Source organism: Strongylocentrotus purpuratus, unplaced genomic scaffold, assembly GCF_000002235.5.
Source record: "Strongylocentrotus purpuratus isolate Spur 01 unplaced genomic scaffold, Spur_5.0 spur5_scaffold_2, whole genome shotgun sequence".
NCBI classification, from domain to species: Eukaryota; Metazoa; Echinodermata; class Echinoidea; order Camarodonta; family Strongylocentrotidae; genus Strongylocentrotus; species Strongylocentrotus purpuratus.
The window spans coordinates 23,896,311-23,916,220 of NW_022145605.1; the positions used below are offsets into that span (position 1 = coordinate 23,896,311).

The 19,910-nt window shown below is 38.3% G+C and overlaps 1 protein-coding gene across 1 annotated transcript in view; it reads right to left on the bottom strand.

The window, feature by feature from the left end:
• Positions 1 to 19,910, bottom strand: part of LOC588872 (clustered mitochondria protein homolog) — a 56,382-nt gene that overhangs the window by 20,977 nt on the left and 15,495 nt on the right. The window contains 7 exon segments of the mRNA XM_030992027.1: positions 266 to 494; positions 994 to 1,097; positions 1,678 to 1,803; positions 4,476 to 4,560; positions 7,357 to 7,557; positions 14,546 to 14,680; positions 18,486 to 18,657. Coding sequence (XP_030847887.1) covers positions 266 to 494; positions 994 to 1,097; positions 1,678 to 1,803; positions 4,476 to 4,560; positions 7,357 to 7,557; positions 14,546 to 14,680; positions 18,486 to 18,657 — 1,052 coding nt within the window.

Genomic DNA, 19,910 nt, shown 5'->3' on the forward strand with positions numbered 1-19,910 from the left:
CATTGAACCTGACACAATCAGTATGAACCTTGAAGATTGCTGTTGTGTTTAACTATAGTTACACTAATACAGTCAAACTTGTCTATAGCGACCGCCCAAGGGAAGTGGTCTTTGTAGACAGGTTCCTTAAGTACATGTTTCAATGAGAAACCATTATCAAGGAAAACAAAAAATTTGGTCTTTGTAGACAGGTGGTCACTAAAGCAGGTTTGACTGTATCAATAACACAATGTTATATTACGGACCTATCAAACGCCCTACTCACTTTGAATCTTCACCAGGGTTGATGGCCATTACGTTGCCATCGACGACTGCCATGGCTCCTCTCGTTGCGGCCGCCACAAAGTCACTATGAACCTTGAAGATCGCCCTCTCCCTCAGGAGCCTCTCTGGGAGGTTCTTGCGGGCTAGTTCCCGAGTGGTCTGGATCTCTTCGTTCCAGTCCCTGGTCTGGCCTGGGATGTGTTCCTCATAGCCCAGTCTTGATGTGTAAGCTATGAAAAGAAGAAGAAGAAGAAGAAGAAGAAGTTTAATGTTTCTCAAGAAGAATAACCAAAGGATACAAGTTCCTCATAGTTTGAGCATGTAAGAAGAAAAGAACATCTGTATTAAATTCTCCACTTGCGAAGTTCCCCATCAGTTTAATAATGCATTCATTTTTTCAGTCCTGGATGGTGTGTTTCCTTTTAATAGTAGAAGGCTCTTGAACTGCATGATCACATATCTCCTGTTGAGTCCAAAATGGAGGCCTACAATTTGGTATGTCCTGAAGAAACAGAACCTTACAGACCTATACAGCAATAAATTCTGATGGAACCAGACGGTCAGAAGAATAGTGTCAGTATGTCGTTAAAAATTTCCATAAATGTAAATTAACCTATTGTCTTTGAAATGCCCTCCCCTCTCCAACTTACAAGAAAACTCCTCTTTTATAAAACATCTTAACACTTTCAACAGTTTTTCAGTACAATAGAACGATGCTTGAGTTCTTACCATCCTCTGCCCTTATGGAGTCGACTGTGTGTTCCATCTGTGGGGCTAACCATGAGTAGACCTGGAACGGGGTGGGTACCCTCTCAAACGGGTGTCGTTGAGATCTTCATGTAAGAGGTGGAAAACAAGCAGAACGAGAAAATAACAAATGATCTTGGCATTCTTTCACAAAGCATTCTTAAGTACAAGTTCAACGACATCCCGTTGAAAAGCATTTATCAAAATATGGGATGACGGCGAACTTGTACGTATGACAGTTTTATGAAACGAAGCCAATACTACATCAATAATTTTTTGTTTCCAGCTTAACATCAGTGCTGAAACAATATGGAGAGGAAGGATTAATCAAGTTGCAGTTTCAGCTATGCATCTTTTACGAAAAATGTCTAAGATGAGATATCACTGATCAATACCATCTTCCACAATTAGCAACTTCTAGCAACTAAAATTTAATCAAATTTCTTTATGCATCCCATTTCATTCATGATGATTCCCTCCCCCCCCCCCCCCCCTTTCACTTTACACAATTTCTCATTTGAAATTATGGCTATCTTGTGCTAAATTCTTCCAATAAATGGCAAAACCATTGACTGACAATATTTCCATTATCAGCATTATTTTTCACATTCAATTCTGCATCTTGTGAATCTATAGCATGGTAATGGAGCCTCTTATTATTCTAACCTTTTCTTGAGCAGCTGAGCAAAGTTTTTCTTGAAGCTCGGGCTGACTTTGTTGAGTATTTCGATGAGGGAGTGGGACAGGTGCTTCTGGTCGGCTGGTTTTGGGTTGAACACTTCCTGGGTCGATCTGGAACAAATAACAATAAGGTAATGAAAGGTCATTGCAGTGTGAACACTGGTGTACACAAAGAAGAAATGTTTTATTTGGCGTTTCACTAACATAAAGGTCTGTATGAGTATTTTGATGAGGGAGTGGGACAAGTGCTTCTGGGTGGCTGGTTTAGGGTTGAACACTTCCTGGGTCGATCTGGAACAATAAGGTATTGAGAGGTCATTGCAGTGTGAACACTGGTGTACACAAAGAAGCATTTTATTCGGCGTTTCATTCACATAAAGGTCTGTTCCAACGAGCTTGGGGTTGAAAACAGTGTGGTTGACACTTGTGATTTAACATAGGCCCCAGTTGTAACAGATTTTTTTGTTTTAAGTGGAGCCTTACTTTCCGGAACCAATGTGAGATTGATGCCCCATTAAATCTCAACACGTGGGACCACAGTATCAATTTTGCACAGACTTGGTCACGGTTGGGGTCCAGTCTACGAACCAAACGTCTTGGGCTATATCAAAGGGGTACAACATATAAAGAGGGCGGTGCAGTGTAAATGCTGATTCACATAGAGAAACACTTTCTTATTTGGTGTTTCTGTACCGTATGAAAACATGTATGAGTATAGAACCGATGTGGGTTAAAAACTTCCAGGATTGATCCAATGATTTGAAACTAAGGTAGGAGGTAATGAAAGTGCATTTGAAGAATGAATGTTGTTTTACAGTGTGAATTGTGAGTAATAAATATTGTAGGAGTGGGGAAACAAACAAACAAAAATCAATTTCCTCCATTTTCAAAACACCTTGATACACCTATGAACATATACTGTATAGGAAACAATGCAAAATAAATTTGCCTTGAAATGAGAAACCCTAGATGTTTAATGTTGATTGTAAGGTCTAGCAGTGATACTGCTTAATATATTTGTTATTCATGTTCATCAAATTATCAGAGACAATGAATAATATCTTAATGGTTTAGTTTGCTTGATAATTAGGGAAACCAGTAGGTATTCTGGGCCAATAATTCACAGATAATTCATTCACATCAATACAAACAATTTTGGAACACTGTATTTTAAATAGTAATTGTTGTGCTCTTGCAGCTTTCAAGGTCATTGAAAGATGATAGACCTGATTTCAAAGAAGTTACACTCAACTATCTAGCCATGAAAGACAAACTGGAGGATAAATGTTGGGTTCGACACGACGCGCTGGAAACCAGAAACTAGATACCTTTAAACAAACCTAGTGCACGAGCCCCTCAGATCTTCTTTTGGCACTGGACGCGTAAAACGAGATGCTGATAACAGACATCTCAAATACACACATACAGGCATGGACTCTTGGCAGGCCTGACTGACTCGTGGACCAGATGACCTTTTAAAAGCCCGCCCCCTCTCAAATTCTTCCCCTCTCTCTTTCTCTCTCTCTCTCTTTCTTTCTCTCTCTCTCTCTCTCTCTCTCTCTCTCTCTCTCTTTCTCTCTCTCTTTTCTCTCTCTCTCTCTCTTTTCTCTCATCCTTTCACTCTCGTCCAATGCCTTCACCATGCCCAACGGAACAGTGAGGAATGGGACCTAATTGGATCGACTAGAAGAGCCGGCCTCGGCTAATTCAATGGAATCTAGCGGTCATTATTGAGGTTTGTTATTGTCTGCATTGGGACGTTGGTTATGTGACGGTTACATGACAGATTATTTTATAATACACTGTTCTAATTGAATGATCGGCTGTTAATCAGACAGGCATTGATCTCACTCAGCACATTTGTAATTAAACAAACATTAACATGAATGTTTGACTTCTAAATATTATGCAACAAAACAGTTACAGTAAAAGCTATGATATTGCAAAACAAACATGAATATTCGGTGCGAATGTCAATTGGAAAAAAACAATGCTTTGGGAAAATATTTTGAAATATTAAACAAAATTTATTTACATCAAAACTTCCTGTGAATAATTCCTTCTTATAATTCTTATCTTATTCTAGTCTTAGAGCTAAAATAATCTATCAAACATCTATTACACCTTCACAAGTAAAATGAAAGTTGAAGCGTCATGTGCTATATGTAATGTGGAAGAAATAACGAAGTTGTATTGCACGGTAATATGATTTAACATTCCCTACCAACTCATGCATTTGTAATGTGGAAGCACTCACTCAATGAGAAATGCATTGGAAATCACTTCTACTTTCTACACCACATGTGCCATGATTGAGAGAGAGGTGTTTGCACAATATGTATGCAGATCAAATCAGTATTCCCTCTCTGGGGATTTGTGCAGAGTCTTACAGTGAGAGTTAAAGCATGCATGGCATTGGGGTATGTTCACATAACACTGGAGAGCTTGGAAGTTTTTTTTTTATAGTGTTAAATGAATGGCCAGTAGGAATGAAGGCAAGTAGGAATGAACAAAGTGGCTGATTGCTAGACAGGCCTAATGTGGACGCACTTTTTGTGTGTAATAAGATACAGAAATGTATCAGAAATATCTATCGGCTCTTAAACACCACGGTTGCACTGACAAGACCAACACCAGACTAAAACTGGACCGAAATACCTGAAAATCGGTCAAATTGGTTTGGAGTTGGTTTAGAGTCGGTGTGGAGTCTGCGTGACTGTGACTGAGGTATATACCTATAAACTTTTAAGGAATGAATTGTAAGGGATGACTGGATTACTTACTGGTTGATATAGAAGCCTCGTGTTGATGCTGTGAGATGGTAGGACGTTCCTTCAGAGCACACAACGTACAGGTACATCAGGTCACCTATAGAAAGGAAAAAGATACATAATCGTTATAAGTGTTGCTCTCTTACGATTAAAGAAATTTTGTTTAACCTCTTTTCTGTAGCAGGCTACAAATCACCAAGATATACTACATGTTTTGACCTAAAAAATAACCAGTTGTGTTTAAGAAGAAGACAAATTTTTTTAACTATCAAAATCTCTACACAAAAATTAAACACTCTTTGATTTGCTTTGAATGCTGGTTTTATGGGGGGGGGGTGGGGTGTTGTTTTTTTTTTTGTTTACTCGATTTTGGTTCGTGTGTTGGTAATTCACAAGATTTTCCAAGTTTCTATTTTCTCAAACCTATTGGAATCATGTGATTAAGAAACTTCTTCTAACATGATATTTTGAGCTTTGTGAGCCAAACAACAAGAGAATTGCTTACAAAAAATATGAAAGTAGAGAAGGTAGAGTGTGCATGGATTTTCAGCACTTCCAAAATCTTAAACATTACTCTTCATCAGTGTTTTCCTCAAATTTTAACTCAAATTTTCAGATGTTGCATTGGACTTGCCCTTTAATTCCTGCATATATGACGGTGTGCTTTACTATGGGAAGAGGCACCACTCACACAAAAACATTCCTACAATCAAAACAAATACACAAATATCTGTCCCTTCTCTAGAAATTTCATTCATCGGATATTATACACCTGACAAAAACTCCTGAACCCTATGCCATTGAAGGTGCTAACTCATCAATCTATTATTGGATCAACTTGACAGATAGGTGTGAAAATCCAATAAGCGTGTCGTAAATTTTTCGGTTCACTAGGTGGAGCGAATCATAGCAGGTTCGAGAGTACTGTGTATACTTCTCTGCAAAACTGACAAATGCTTCACAATATCGTTCAGTATGCAGTTAGTAATGAACTCCAGAAACCAAATACTGATATTGTTTAGTAGTACAAATAAACGGACAAGATTCTCAAGTGAATGGAACATGTGTATTTCAGGTGGCCATAAATCTTAACCAGGAGTACAAATGCTACCCACAACACATTACATTTAAAGATAAAGTTGAGTTCTGGTCATGTGATTGCATTGTGAAAGAAACGGTGTGGAGTCGATCAGAAAAGGTTGATCATCTAGCATATAAGAATTGGTGTGTACTGCAAGTTTCTGGAATCATCAAAATGATAGGAAATCTGGTCCAGTCTTGGTAAAGTTACAAGCACTGTACACAGAAATATGTATATCGGACTACACGAACATGTGGCATAAAAATCCATCCCAATTTTTATGCTGTTACAAGCCATATTTAGATTATTACGGTATTTGAAGAACCTTGATTCTCAGGGAACCATTGTTATCTGATGTTCTTCCACACTTGCATAATAACAATGATGACGCTCACAAATTGTTTTTTCACCTCTTCCCAGAACTCAACCTTCTATCTATCAGTTACATTAGTTACATTGTACACATGTATTCATTCTGGCAATGTCTTTTACCCCCCCCCCCCCTACGCCTTCCCAACCCATATGCACATAAGAGACATTCAGGAGAGGGGGGAGCAAGTCATACTAATAGACAATAAGACAGACAGACAGAGAAGAATGAAAATCTTAGAGTGGAAGAGATAACAACTGATAAGTTCAAATAAAAATTGCACTTTGAGCTGTCTGTATAGTATTTGTTAACAGCAATGTTAAGAATTATTGAACATGACCTATCACATACATTTAATGATTATGACTTATTGCAGTCATTTAATACAGTCAATTCCATACGCAACAGACCACAAAAGTTTCAGTTATGTTAAAACCGTTAACTTCTACAGTGTACGTGCAAAAAACGTTCTCAAGATTCATGAAGGTTTGATGCCGCAAAACGAATCGAGCATACATGTCATAAAATAACATTTTGCATTTTACAAATGATTCTTGCTGTAAAAACGGTCCTCATTAACAAATCACAATGGTTTAATGTTATGAAGATTTCTGGTTTTTAAGTTGTGTAACATTTACATCCTGAAGACTTGATCAATTTGAAATGCCTCCCTGTAAACTCATTAACAATCATGAGATGCCTTGATTAAGTATTACAGATTATTAACTCCGCACATTTCTTGGTGTGATTTACTTTTCATTCACCTTGTGTTGCCTCTTTTTTCAATTACTTTCCATAAATATCTAATGATTTCTTTCTCAATGCTGAATGCTGGTTACCACTCTTCCATTGTCAAAAAAAATAATATTACGACATTTACTTTAGCAAAACCAGGACTGTTATCTAATGAACTATGTCACACCCTCTGTCAAAAATGATTTTTCTTTTTTTTAGTTTATTCTCAAATCAGTTTCTTTTCATATTATTATCAGTATCAATACTACTTCTACTTCTACTTCTACTGCATCTTTTGGGATCAGAAATTTACCTCTTTTCTTCACAGCATAAACTATTTCTCCTACAAGAATAAAATAAACTGTGGAACAAAAATGTTCAATAACAACAAAGAGTAAAAGACTTAGAAGAAGAAAAAAATGAAGGACATATCAAGGGTTCAGTGACACAAAGACGTAACTCCATTTTGGCCATTTTGAGAAAAGTGGTTTATTTGTCACTGAGCACTTGGGCCTTAAAAGTTAAGTCTATGTTTCACTAGCCATTGACTTCAATGGGGTGTTGGGTGGAGTGAAGTCTTTGTGTTTCCTGGAAAGCCCACATTTTCTGAACATTTTGATATCAAATACTCATTTTGGCAAAATATGGAGTTACATCTTTGTGTCACTGAACCCTCGATATTACATCTTTAAGCAAGTATTGCTCACCATGCATCCTTCTTGTGCCAGGGGGTGGGTTCCATCCTGACAGAGTCAGCACCTTGAGACAGCTCAAGGATCGGTTGTTCTCCTTGAAGGCTGGCTGCATCGGCAACAGAGGGCGCTCTTTAGACGCTGGCATGATGAACTCTGGAGGTGTGCAGTCCACCACGTCTGATGCCGCTGAGGATTTGCTGCGCTTCCGGTCGACTGACGGAAGCAATGAAACATAGGATAAGGGTAATATTCAGGGCATATAATTAATTGAAGTATTTTGTTAAGCACTCTGAGTATCATGGTTGTATTGAGCTCATTTGGGAGTTCCACATAGCACTGTCTGCATAATGTTTGATAAAATATTGTAACAAAAAAAATCTATGAAAGTATTTATATATACATTAACGTTTTGAGGATCATATCGCTAGGTGTATCTTTCCTAGGTTCCTAATGTCAATAATATTTTGATGCTAAACGTATACATCAGATTTTGAATGTAAGTATTCAAAAGACAAAAAGTGAAAATCATTCAAGAATGCATTTAATACCACAGACACTGACACCTCTCATGTTATTGTAAAAGCTATATATTTTATACATTTTTTTTTTTTTTATAGATCTGCCCACAGACCTGTAACTAACTTACAACCTTCATGTTGGGTTTCACTCCATAATATCCCAATGAATATTCAAAGCAAATAGATTACATGGAGGAGTTGTGGTGGCATTACGATGGACAGTTCTTGGCTAAGTTCCAACAGGGATGGCATCATCACATCCCAACGTAACTTACATCACAACCTTCCATCCAACATACTCTAGGGTTTAAATTGTTTCACGACATTTGTAAACATTAGAATCCTGATCATTAATCTCTGTCCATGTTGAAGAACCATCCAGACCAAAGAGATTTATCAACTTTGTAAAGCTACACAACGTCTGGATAGGTATGTGATAAATGAAATCAAAACTAAGATACAGGATACAACACTAAAAATAAAACGTAAGTAATCCAAAAGATCCTGCAAGTGTATTCCGAGTGTTACACATGTATACTTTTTAATCTTTTTTAGACCAAGTGAATTTACAAAGACTTTTAAGCGAAACATAGCATTGTCAAAGAGATGCATTTCAAAATATCTTCAACTTAAGAAAAGGCTTAATAGACCGGATTACTAACATATTCATATTTATAGATGGATGTTTCTTTCCCGGGGACCTAGTGACGAGGTATTCCATTAAAATGAATGAACAACAATACTTGGAATCCTGTCTGCAGTGGTATGTCGGGAAAGGCACAGACAAGCTTTTGGGGTCATTAAGAACAACTTTTCCTAAACATTATGCATAAATTTTGAACATGTTAGTAAAAAGGTCTATTGGGTTAATGTGATGGCTGTGCAATTTTGAACTTTAATTTGCATGGGCCGACTGCCTCCACATTTTCAAGATGAATATTTCAATATTAATATTCCCTCTTTAATAATCACATGACTTAGAAACTTTCGCAGTAGTGTAATGTGCATACAGCGTCTAAGTTTGCATCTCAGCACTGGTGTCATTGTGTACATCATCTGCCCCAAGTTGGATGATGTGTTGATATTACGAGTAGGAGTTGGCTCAGTTCTCCCTAACCTTTAGGATGCTACATGCCGCTACGCATACCACAGTCTCTTTACATTCACATTGGGTCTCTCTCATTTAGATGTACATGTAGAGGGACTCAAGCGTCAACATTAAAGTCAGTGACATGTTATGATGGAGACTAGCTCAGGTTAAAGCATGAAGGTCTTTACACCTCAGTCACACTGCCAAACCAACTCCAAATCGATCCTAGACTAACTGATTCAGGACCATGCAGTGTAAAGTGTAATTTATCGTTTGGTCTATTGTCACTCTGATGTCAGCCACAGCAATGTGACTGGGGTAGAACCCTTCCTGTTAGGTCAAGGAAATGTTAGGTTAACCGTACTCAGTCATCATTCTAAATGTAAGGAGTGTTCACAGTTAAAAGTTGATTTTGGCAAATACAGTACATTACATGTCACTGAAAAATTTAGACCAATGGTTCTGCCATCACTAAGACCCCGTTCTCACTCACTTTGAAAGTGGTCTTAGTTAGACCGCTCCAGACCGCTCCAGAGGAACGGGTCTTGAGGAACGGTTTGCGAGCGTTCACACTCCGAGCAGTTTTTATGGCTCAACCGCTCCACGAGTCAAAGTGGTCTTGTTGCTATGGCAGCTCAGGTAGGCGGGTCAATTTTTTCGCGCGCGGAATCCAAACCCTATGTCACCTGATGTCCTGTTCGCGACGCGTCCCGTATACATGTATATGTGTAGTGCCTGCCCGATCGCTCATCGCGCGGAACGTCACTTCCGTTCAAAGTACGCTTTCCGTTCACATTGCACGTTAGAGCGCTCTGGAGCGCTCTTAATAAGACCCGCTCCTCAAGACCACCTCGGAAGGTGGACTTCTGGAGCGGTCCAGAAGTCCGCTTCCTGGACCACTTTGAGCGTTCTCACTCACCTAAGAACCGCTCCTGAGGAGCGGGTCTTAGTTAGAGCGCTCCAGAGCGCTCCAACGAAGTGAGTGAAAACGGGGTCTTTGCCTACTTCTGGTCCAAACTCAACCCACTTCTAACCCACTCTAAAAACTTTCACACTAAACCAAAAGATGGCCAAGTCCAGACTCCCACCGATTTCGACCCACTTTCAACCCATTTTGGGCTGTGATATGAAAAAGGAGTACCACTTACCTTTACTTAATTTGGCTAAGTGACTACACAATGTTGGAGGCTAAATATTTTGTACACTTTGAAGTCTGATAAAGCCTGAAACAGAAAGGTGACACAGCCTGATTTCAGACAAAAGCCTGATATTGGCTACATAATACATCCAAAGGAGCAAACCTATACTACTGGCAAGTTGCCAAACATTGGTCAACCATTTACAAGCCCTTCTGGTACTAAACACTACAGATCTACACCAACGACCCCAAACTCCAATAACCCATCTTACCGCCTTCTGGCTGGGAGCTAGGGATGTAAATTCCAGAGGGAGCGCATCCATTCCGGAGAGATTTGCCCCCATCGAGGGAGACAGAGTATGGACTGGGAGGCGATTAAACCAAGGATCTATCTTGGTGTCTCACAGCATGAACTGTGTCTCGTTTATTAAGAACAGACCAGCTCAATATTATTATGTACAGTGAAATGCTACAGACTGGCCCATCCATGTTACAACAAACAAACGAACCTGAACTTCATGTTGAATAGACAAAATAGAGGGTACAGAACAGGAGAAAGATGTAGGATCAATTATGACAAAATATACGGAATCTCCATAATTTAGAGCTAACTTTGAGTTCAGGTAGTGATAAATGCTTGTAAAAGGAAACAGATTTCTGAATTGTCTATAAAACAAGTGATCAGTAGTTTGATAACCACAATGAGTAGTTCATCATCTTTTTTTCTTTGCTCACTTCTATCTATGAATTATTCATTTTCAGTCAAACAAGAATTCATATTTACATCTAACCCACTCCATCCTTGCCAATGATTTAACAAAAGTGCTCAAGCTGCAAAGCTTTCTGAATTGAATCGTATTGCTCCTTGTTTTAAAGGACCAGATCTACAGTCCTGGGGAGCATTTCACAAAACTTGTCATCAGTGACAAATGACAGTTTTTGTTATAAGCTACTGAAATCCTTGCTTCTGATTGGTTACCAGCGGTTTTGTCACTGATTTTTGTCATTTGTCATTAAAAAAAAGGCTTTGTGAAACGGGCCTCTGGATCTACTCTACTGGATCTACTCTACCAATTGATGATGAAGAACATACCTGATCCTCCTGGCACAGTCAACACAGTCAATGACCCCAATCCCAAAACATACTGGTTCATCATTATAGTGATTACACACACTTCGCACCTTCTTAACACAGGTATGGTATCAGTTGCAGATCATTAGTTGAGGCTAGACATGACTGTTTTGATAACGATCATATCAAGGCTCCTGAAGGAAAGTGGAGAACTGATATAATCCAGGAGATTAAAGCAAGATATAGATAATACCTGCCATTCTAAGATTACGAGCCATTAATATACAATTTCATCTCAGTTTCCAACATCGACCTACATCTGCAACCTACATGTATGTTTTAAGTATAGAGAATTGCATTGGACCCCCAGAGGATATCGTTTCCACATAACATGGAAAATCGCCACGAAAAAAAAGAATGCCATCGCAAAATAAAAAACATTTTACTTGCAAACGAATGGCAAGTTGGGGTGGGGGAGAAAAAAGAAACCATGAACAACAGCATACTAACCTATCTGTGTGCTTTAAGGTACAGAAATGTAAGGATCATTAGCCTTATGTCGTTTCATTTTGCCTACACAGAATTTTCTTGCTGTTTTACCACTTCATATTTGAATGAGGCTTCAGATAATCTAGAAATGGAGGGGGAGGCCAGAGGGAGGGAGGGGGGGGGGGGGTCTCAGCCTCGAATTGTTCAATAATTTTATATTTCCATTAGCAAAGGAGTAGGTGCAATGAGTACACATCAATCAGCACCTATATCAAAACAGGCTCAAATCCTTTAAGTCGTCCCCCAGCTGTACAAAGCACCCCTCCACATTGCTGCCAGACCAACAAAAGATACGGAGTAGTCATCACACATGGTCATGGTATAGTGCATGTCTCGCATAGGAGGTATAAACCATACCGGGGTTGAGGCAAGAACTGATCAGTTCAAGAGCAGGCCTTAAATTTCGTCATTTTTAGGGCAGGGCCAGTTTGGCCTTGAGTACCTCATATTTTTAAGGGCACCAAGGCCAAAATATTTTTACAAAAAGGGCATCGAGGCCAAAATATTTTACAAAAAGGGCATCGAGTATGAGGCCAAAAAAATTGATTCTATTTTTGTTAGATGTCATGTGTATTTTATGAAACTTGTGCGGGATCAATTTCCCATGACTTTTAGCACCAGCTTCTTCACAGAATGTATAGAGGTCTACGGTACATACAAACAAGGCGGCGGCCCGCAAGCCTTAGATTTAGCAGCCAGGAGCAAGGGGCAATTTTTTTTTAAGTTGCCCTTTGCCACGGGAATTTACCAGAGCAAGGGGCAATTTTCCAAAAAGAGATAGGCCCCCTTATCTAATCATAAGTTCAAAGAGAGTCTACAAATGTTAATTTCATAATGTGAATAGATCGAACGATCAATTTAATAACTTTTTAATCTTAACAATATGAACAGGAAAGATTGATTAAGAACATCAAACTTGCACATTAAACAGTATTTTAAAGTAACTAAAAATATTGATGAGCAAATGAATAAATAAATTGTCAATTTCACAAACACGAAAGTCAGAAGGACTTGGCAAGTTTACCGGGCCGGGTATCCCAAATCAAAATCGCACCTCACACACAAACCTTCCGCCACTCTCTCGGTAGTAGGAGCAAATTTGAAGAAATTATCTTTTTAACTGTTGTATAGAAAGGTCTAGATAGGCCTAACTAATGAAATAAGATGTAGAAATGTCCTTATAGACATTCGACAGCTGAAAGTGACACGCTCAGCTCAGTTGCGTAACGTGCATTCACGAAACCAAAATCGTTCCTCGCACACACACACTCGCCACTTTTGGTGGGAAGCTGTCGGGCTGGAAGTTTGCCAGCGAAACCGATGCACCCTCGGAGATTCGCAGCGCGTAATTTTACCGGGACTCGAAACGTTCGTCTTGGGAAGCTGGCGGGGTAGCTTTTTGAAGCGAGGTCGGCTGGTGGCAAAATGAGAGTAACTACGATCGAGAACATCGTAGGTGTTCTTAACTTATTAATAAGATAATTCTAAATTCTATTTGAGATAAAATAATAAACTAGACCTACAAACAAACCTCGACAGATCTCTAATGACTATTTGAATGCTTGTTTATTTCTCCATTTGACGATTTGTTTTCTTGATCCTGGCCTTCGATTTGTACGTACGTACGTATGTGCGTGCGTCAACAGCATGCACCATATGCATATCATGCGATCGCGTGATTGTACGTGCGCTAGCGCATTGCCTATATAATAACAAAGGGCGCATTTTCACGGCACTTGCGCCTTATTAAAGCACTAAATACGAAGCTAGAAGAGAGCTCGTGGGCGGCAGACTGTTCGTGATTCGTGTATTTTTACTGTTCTAATAATTTATGGGCGCATTTTCACGGAAAACACTTGCGCCTTGCCGTCTAGTTTTAGATGATTATGGGCGCAATTGGTGGTTTTATGTGCGCAAATTTAAAAAAAAAGGGCACGTCCAGTTGGAAAAAAAGGCACGTCGGCCAGTTTGAAAAAAAGGGCACGGCCTTTTTGGCCGTGAATTTATCTTTTTTTGGGAGGGCACCGCGGCCAGTCATAGGGCCATCGACGGCCTGGCCGTCGATGGCCGTCGATTAATTTAAGGCCTGCAAGAGACATGAGGTTCAACAAAGCTTCTTGTTTTGTTGAGTAAATATAGATAGAAAGTTGAGAACTTAGAAATTTCAAAATTAAGAAAGATGGCAGATCCCACTGCAGAACATAAAAATTCTTAGCCAAAGTGATCACTCATTGACATAAAAGAGAAAGTCGCCTCCCTTTAAAAGATTATACAAAAAATAATTTTTAAAAAAAATATCCTTAATGCCTCTTGTATACCTTTCGAGTACATGAATGACAATTAACCAAGATCTCTAGCAATGCCATTTTTTAGAGAAATAAGTCACTAATTAACTTGTTTTATTGGTTATCATAATATCCTACGCCTATAAATTGATATTTTGTCATGACGTAAGTGTCATAAAATACACTTTATTGCAATAAAATGTACCAAAGAGTTATGATTATTATCAGATAGGAAGGACTGGGCGTTGTCTACATTAAAGGGGCTGTAGCATGGGAAATACTGGTTGACGCCATCAACGTCTTATTTTGAACAACTGCGCGTAAATGAATGGACTTGATTACCTGGGTCGGCGCGCGCTAGCGTGCACTAGCGTTCGCTAAACAGACCGAAGTTCTCCTCACGCTTCAGTTTTGCATATGTTGCACACATGAATATGTAGGCCTACTGCGGTCGCGTTGTCATATTATACCGATTTTCCCCGAGTGGGTCTCGGGAAAGACGCCTAGTCTCGTCATGCTACAGCCCCTTTAAGCTATGATTCTCCTTACCTTCACTGAGGACTGTAGATAGGAATGAGAGAGACTGGCAGTCCACTCCATTGTACGCATCCGATGGATCCAGAGATTTGAGCAGGTCTCGTACATGGCGGACATGTATCCTAGCTTCACGTACTGTGTATGGCTCTGGAAAAATCAAAGAAAAAATATATACAAAAATGAAATTTTGATGCATGTTGATGATTTCAATCACATAAATACAATTGCATTTCATTTCTTCCCACGCCCACAGTTCAGCTGCAGCTCTGTGGATATTAAAGAAATATAAATTATGGAAATTTGATGCACGTTAATGATTTAAACCGAATGAAGAGAAACGTATCCTGGCTTCACGTACTGTGTATGGTTCTGGAAATAGTAAAGAAAAGAGAAAAGATAGAATTTTGATGCATGTTGATGATTTCAATCGCATAAAAACAATTGCATTTCATTTCGTCCAACATCTACAGTTCAGCTGCAAGCTCTGTGGATATTTTTTTTTTTTTTAAATAATTTATTTCCTTGTAAGTTGATCTCCATAGGCTAATGTGTAGTGCCATACATAGTCTGTGATCAGTGCGAGTAGCACTGAAACAGGTGGAGAAGGCACTGCTTTATATATCTCTGTTTGTTACACAGCTTTCATCTTGTGCGGAACACAATCATAGGTATGTCTTTGAACAGAGGTAGGTAGCTTTGTGGATATTAAAGAAATTAAAATGAGGGAAATTTGATGCATGTTAATGATTTAAACCGAATGAAGAGAAATGTATTTCGTTCCATTGCATATCTATAGTTGAGTAGCATTTCCATTTAATCATGGTATGAGTTCATACATGTATATTACAATGTATATTACAATGTATATAACAATGTATACAACAATGCATGTATATTACAATGTATATTACAATGTATATTAAAGGCTTAAGTCTGCTCAGGAGCCATCTTAAATTTAGGGTAGAATACTTCGCCAAAAGCTTCAACTGAATACCAAAGTTGGCTAAGTATTTTATCACAGCTAAAAACTTTGTAAAATAATCACATTTTTGACATAAGTATTGAATTGAATACCGGCCCAGACTATTGTTGGGCTATCCCTTTAGTGTTAAGGTTATTGCTCCTTTGATGAACACTTCAAGTTCAGACATCGGGTAATTAATCAAACCCTCGAGGCACCGATGACCTTGGCCTAAAAACTTAACAAGGGCAAGTGAGGGCGCCGATGACTGGCAAAGGTTTTATCGTAAAGTTGTACCTAGATGAATTATTTGCTCTCAGGATGTTTGATCATGAATTCAATGCAGTTCATTCAAAGTAAATATGAACTGAAGTGGCATAAAAACTTGTAGACTGTTCTAAAATATACATGTATGCACCATATTTACGCATTATTTGCTCTCCGGATGTTTGATTGTGAATCGCATGTACTTCATTCAAGGTAAATATGAACTTTAGTGGCGTAAAAACTTGTTTGTGACTTCCTAGGCCAGAACTTTATACCTTCTTATCTGCCTCTTTGGCTTTAATAGTCCCACTCCCTTTCTTCTGTGAGGTATCAATAACCATATTTACCCAATGTTTACCCAATGACTGTATCAAGCTGATAGCCCTAATATAGGTTGAATCAGACAAAACATCAAACAAAATGATACTTTTATGTCAAGATAGGTTCACAATTTCATAATCAATAAATCAATAAAAACTTGGTATCATACCTTGAACTTGCTCTTAACTACACAGGTCATATTTCACAGCCTGCTCCACCCACCCCTCTTCATTTTCCTCTTCTTTTTAATCTAAGTAAACACTTAACTCCATTGTAAGACATTAATAAATAATTATCACCCTGAATCAAATTCAATAACACAAAGTACATATCAGATCAAGTCCTTTCAAAAGGAAGATTCCACTATATATATAGGTGGACAAGACCCATCTATTGTTTAAACAAAAATGTAATCTGCATGTGTGCATTGTAGGTTAGGAGTCAACAGGCCTGTCCTCATCATCTATCCTGATCTCAAATTAGCAAGTTAATTTGTGACTTCATCAGCCCGCAGTTGCAATTAGCAGGATATTTGGTCAAGAAAATATCTTAAGAAATCTTGGTCGTGTTTCCAAAATATCCCGCTATTTGGGAAGTAGCGGGCTAATTTGCGCCCGTCCGAGCTAGTTTTAGACAAGCATATCGGTCTGGTGAATGCACAATTTTGAGCTTCGGGATAATATCCCGAGTCTGAATATAGCGGGTTATTTGGCAAACTTGAGCTGATGAGGACAGGCCTATTGTGCCTGTTCCTAGGGCAAGTCTAAACTGCCTCAAGATCTAGCTATAAATATTGGTACAGAACTACTGAACTCAGCACTTTATCAATGCAGGCGAGATAAGAATATTTAAACAAACTTACAATAGGGTGGCTCTGATAGACAAGTAGCCTTGTAACCTCAAATTAAACGCTCTAGATATAAGGGTATTTCAACAGCAATGCTAACAGAGACAGAGCCGTTAAATCATAAATCATTTATTGTATTAATTAAAGGTTAACCCGTAAAACCTGAATGTGAAGGTCCTGATAAGCCTCTGTAAATATTTAGACTGAGAGATAGCTCAGAATATAAAATTAAAAACACCACTGAAGCCGATGGCATCATCGTTAGCACCTTGCAAAATGTATTTATACTGTATAATTAGGAAGATGTTGCACGTACATGAAGGACTGGACTCAAAAAGATTAAAGCTGTCGATATTAATAGGGATTGATTCTCTGAACATTGGGGAATACCAAAATCAAATCTATGGGTTGAATACCTTTTCCCCTTCCCTCCCTCTTACCACTACTAATTTGATTACTACACCTGTACAGTGTATGTACAATTCAAAGAGCTTTAAAATAAATAAGGTTTAGAAACAGAGACACAGAGTGGGTAAATATATATTTTCTCAAATACATACACACCTCCCCACAACAATGGTTAATGATTCACATCCCGAACAAATCTCAAGAAAAGATGTTTTTCTCTAGATTAAAAAGATACATATTTGATTACTACACCTGTATGGACATTTCAAAGAGCTATAAAAAAAAAACAGTTTAGAAATACACAACTCCCCACAACAATAATTCACATCTCAAACAAATCTCAAGAATGGATGGCTTTCTCTAGAAAAATACATCACAATAAGCGAAACAAAATCATAATAATAATTTGTAATATTTTCCACTCGCACAGACACTCAAAGCACATTTCAGCACTGCTATTAATCTCATCACCAGACACATACGTAATGCCAGATCAATTAATACATTAGACAGGTTATCCTTGATGGAACGATAATAACTCTTCATGCCGGGTAGGTAGGTCATTGAATCTGGCATGCCAATAACAAACGTTTCATAACAACTGATCTGGGGTTTTGTAACACCATAACAATCATTAAAGGACCCTGTGAGGAGGAACAATGTTACATGATGTGCACTTTAAAAATAACCTTCTCCAACTCGAGCAAAATTGTCTCATGGCAATAGATTTTTTGCAAACCTTTAACATTTCTGTATTTCTCTCTAAAAATACACTTTTATAACCTTCATTTCATTCAAGATAATAGTTTAATCCCTTTTCCCTCTGTCTCGTGCGTTAATAAAAATGCTTTTACTATTGTGGCTACAGGGCCCCTTGGCTGAGCAATTATTTTAAGTGAAAGGTCACCCTTTCAAAATGAAAATAAAAATAAATAATGGCTTTAAAAGACCAATTGAAAGCAATTTATTAATAATAAAGAAGTTGATCACTGATAAATAATAAGAATGTGGTCAACAAAAACAAATCGAAAGATTCAGCACACTTTCTTTGACATTACAAACATAAAGATACACGAAAGAGAATACAATTAAATGTCACGTCAAATGAAAGGTGAGCCAATCTAGAAGCAAACTGAAAGGTCAATTACCTTCAACGACTTTGATAACAGAGTTATCTTTGAGGCCCTCGATGTTCTTGAGTTCTGCAAAGTTGTCTAGGACATTGCCATCGAGTTGAAGGGAGAAGCACGTCCGATGGCAGGTGTCCTCTCTGTCCATTAGGACCTGGTGGATCTCCTGCACCATCTCCTGAGGACTCACCTAGCAACAGAAGCAGACAGATAGAGAGATTAAGAATCAGATGGATGGAGAGAGACTAAGAATCAGACAGGTAGAGAGATTAAGAATTAGACAGATATAGAGAGATTAAGAATCAAACAGATAAAGAGATTAAGAATCAGACAGTTAGTGAGAGATTAAGAATCAGAAAGATAGAGAGATTAATAATAATAATAATATTGGATTCTTATATAGCGCACGTATCGACCTTGCAAGGTCTTCAAGGCGCTCCAACATTACCCGGCTATGCTAGGCTGCCGATTCGACAGATTAAGGACAGACAGATAGAGAGATTAAGATCAGACAGATCCTGTATTCACCGAGATATATTACCTACTGTATGTTGACAAATTCCATTTGGGGGCCCTCATGTCAAACCCAACAAGCACAATCTATCATTCTATATTACTCAATTTCAAGAGGTGATTGACCTGCTGAACTGGTATTTACATTTACACATACAAGTTGTTTGAGAGAAGACAAAACTGTACAAGTGCGTTCAGGCTTCACACATGTTTACTTATCACTTTTCACCTTACTGGATTTTAAAGAGTCCCTGCTATTTGCTTAATCCGGCAACAAAAAGCTTGTATTGCTATCGGTATAAAGGTAAGGTGAATTCAGTCAAGGGTTAAAATTCAATAAACAATGTTTTATCATCCTACATCTGAACGATTCGTAGTAATAAGAGTGTTTCCTGCAGAAATTCCTGATCACATTATGTGTCACAAGTTTTAAAGATGAAGTTGAGTTCTGGTCATGCGATTGCATTGTGAAAGAAACGGTGTGGAACCGACCAGAAAAGGTTGATCATCTAGCATATAAGAATTTGTGTGTATTGCAAGGTTCTGGAATCATCAAAATGATAAGAAATTTGGCCAAGTTTTGGTAAAGTTACAAAAACTTGCACAGAAAGATGTATATGGGACTACACGAACACGTGGCGTAAAAAGCAGGCCCCCAGATTTTTACGATGTTACATGCATATTTAGAATATGTAGGCATTTGAAGAGCCATGCTTTTCAGGGAACATGTCTTAACTGATGATCTTCCACACTTGCATAATAGGAATGAGTAATGCTCACAAATTATTTTTCACCTCTTCCCAGTACTCAACCTTCTCTTTAAAAGAACAAATTAATATTATTTGGGACAATCTCTTAATTCTCAAGATCTTGAAGGACTTGTACATGTACTTCTTTGATTTTAAAACTACATCAACAGCTGTGAACAAA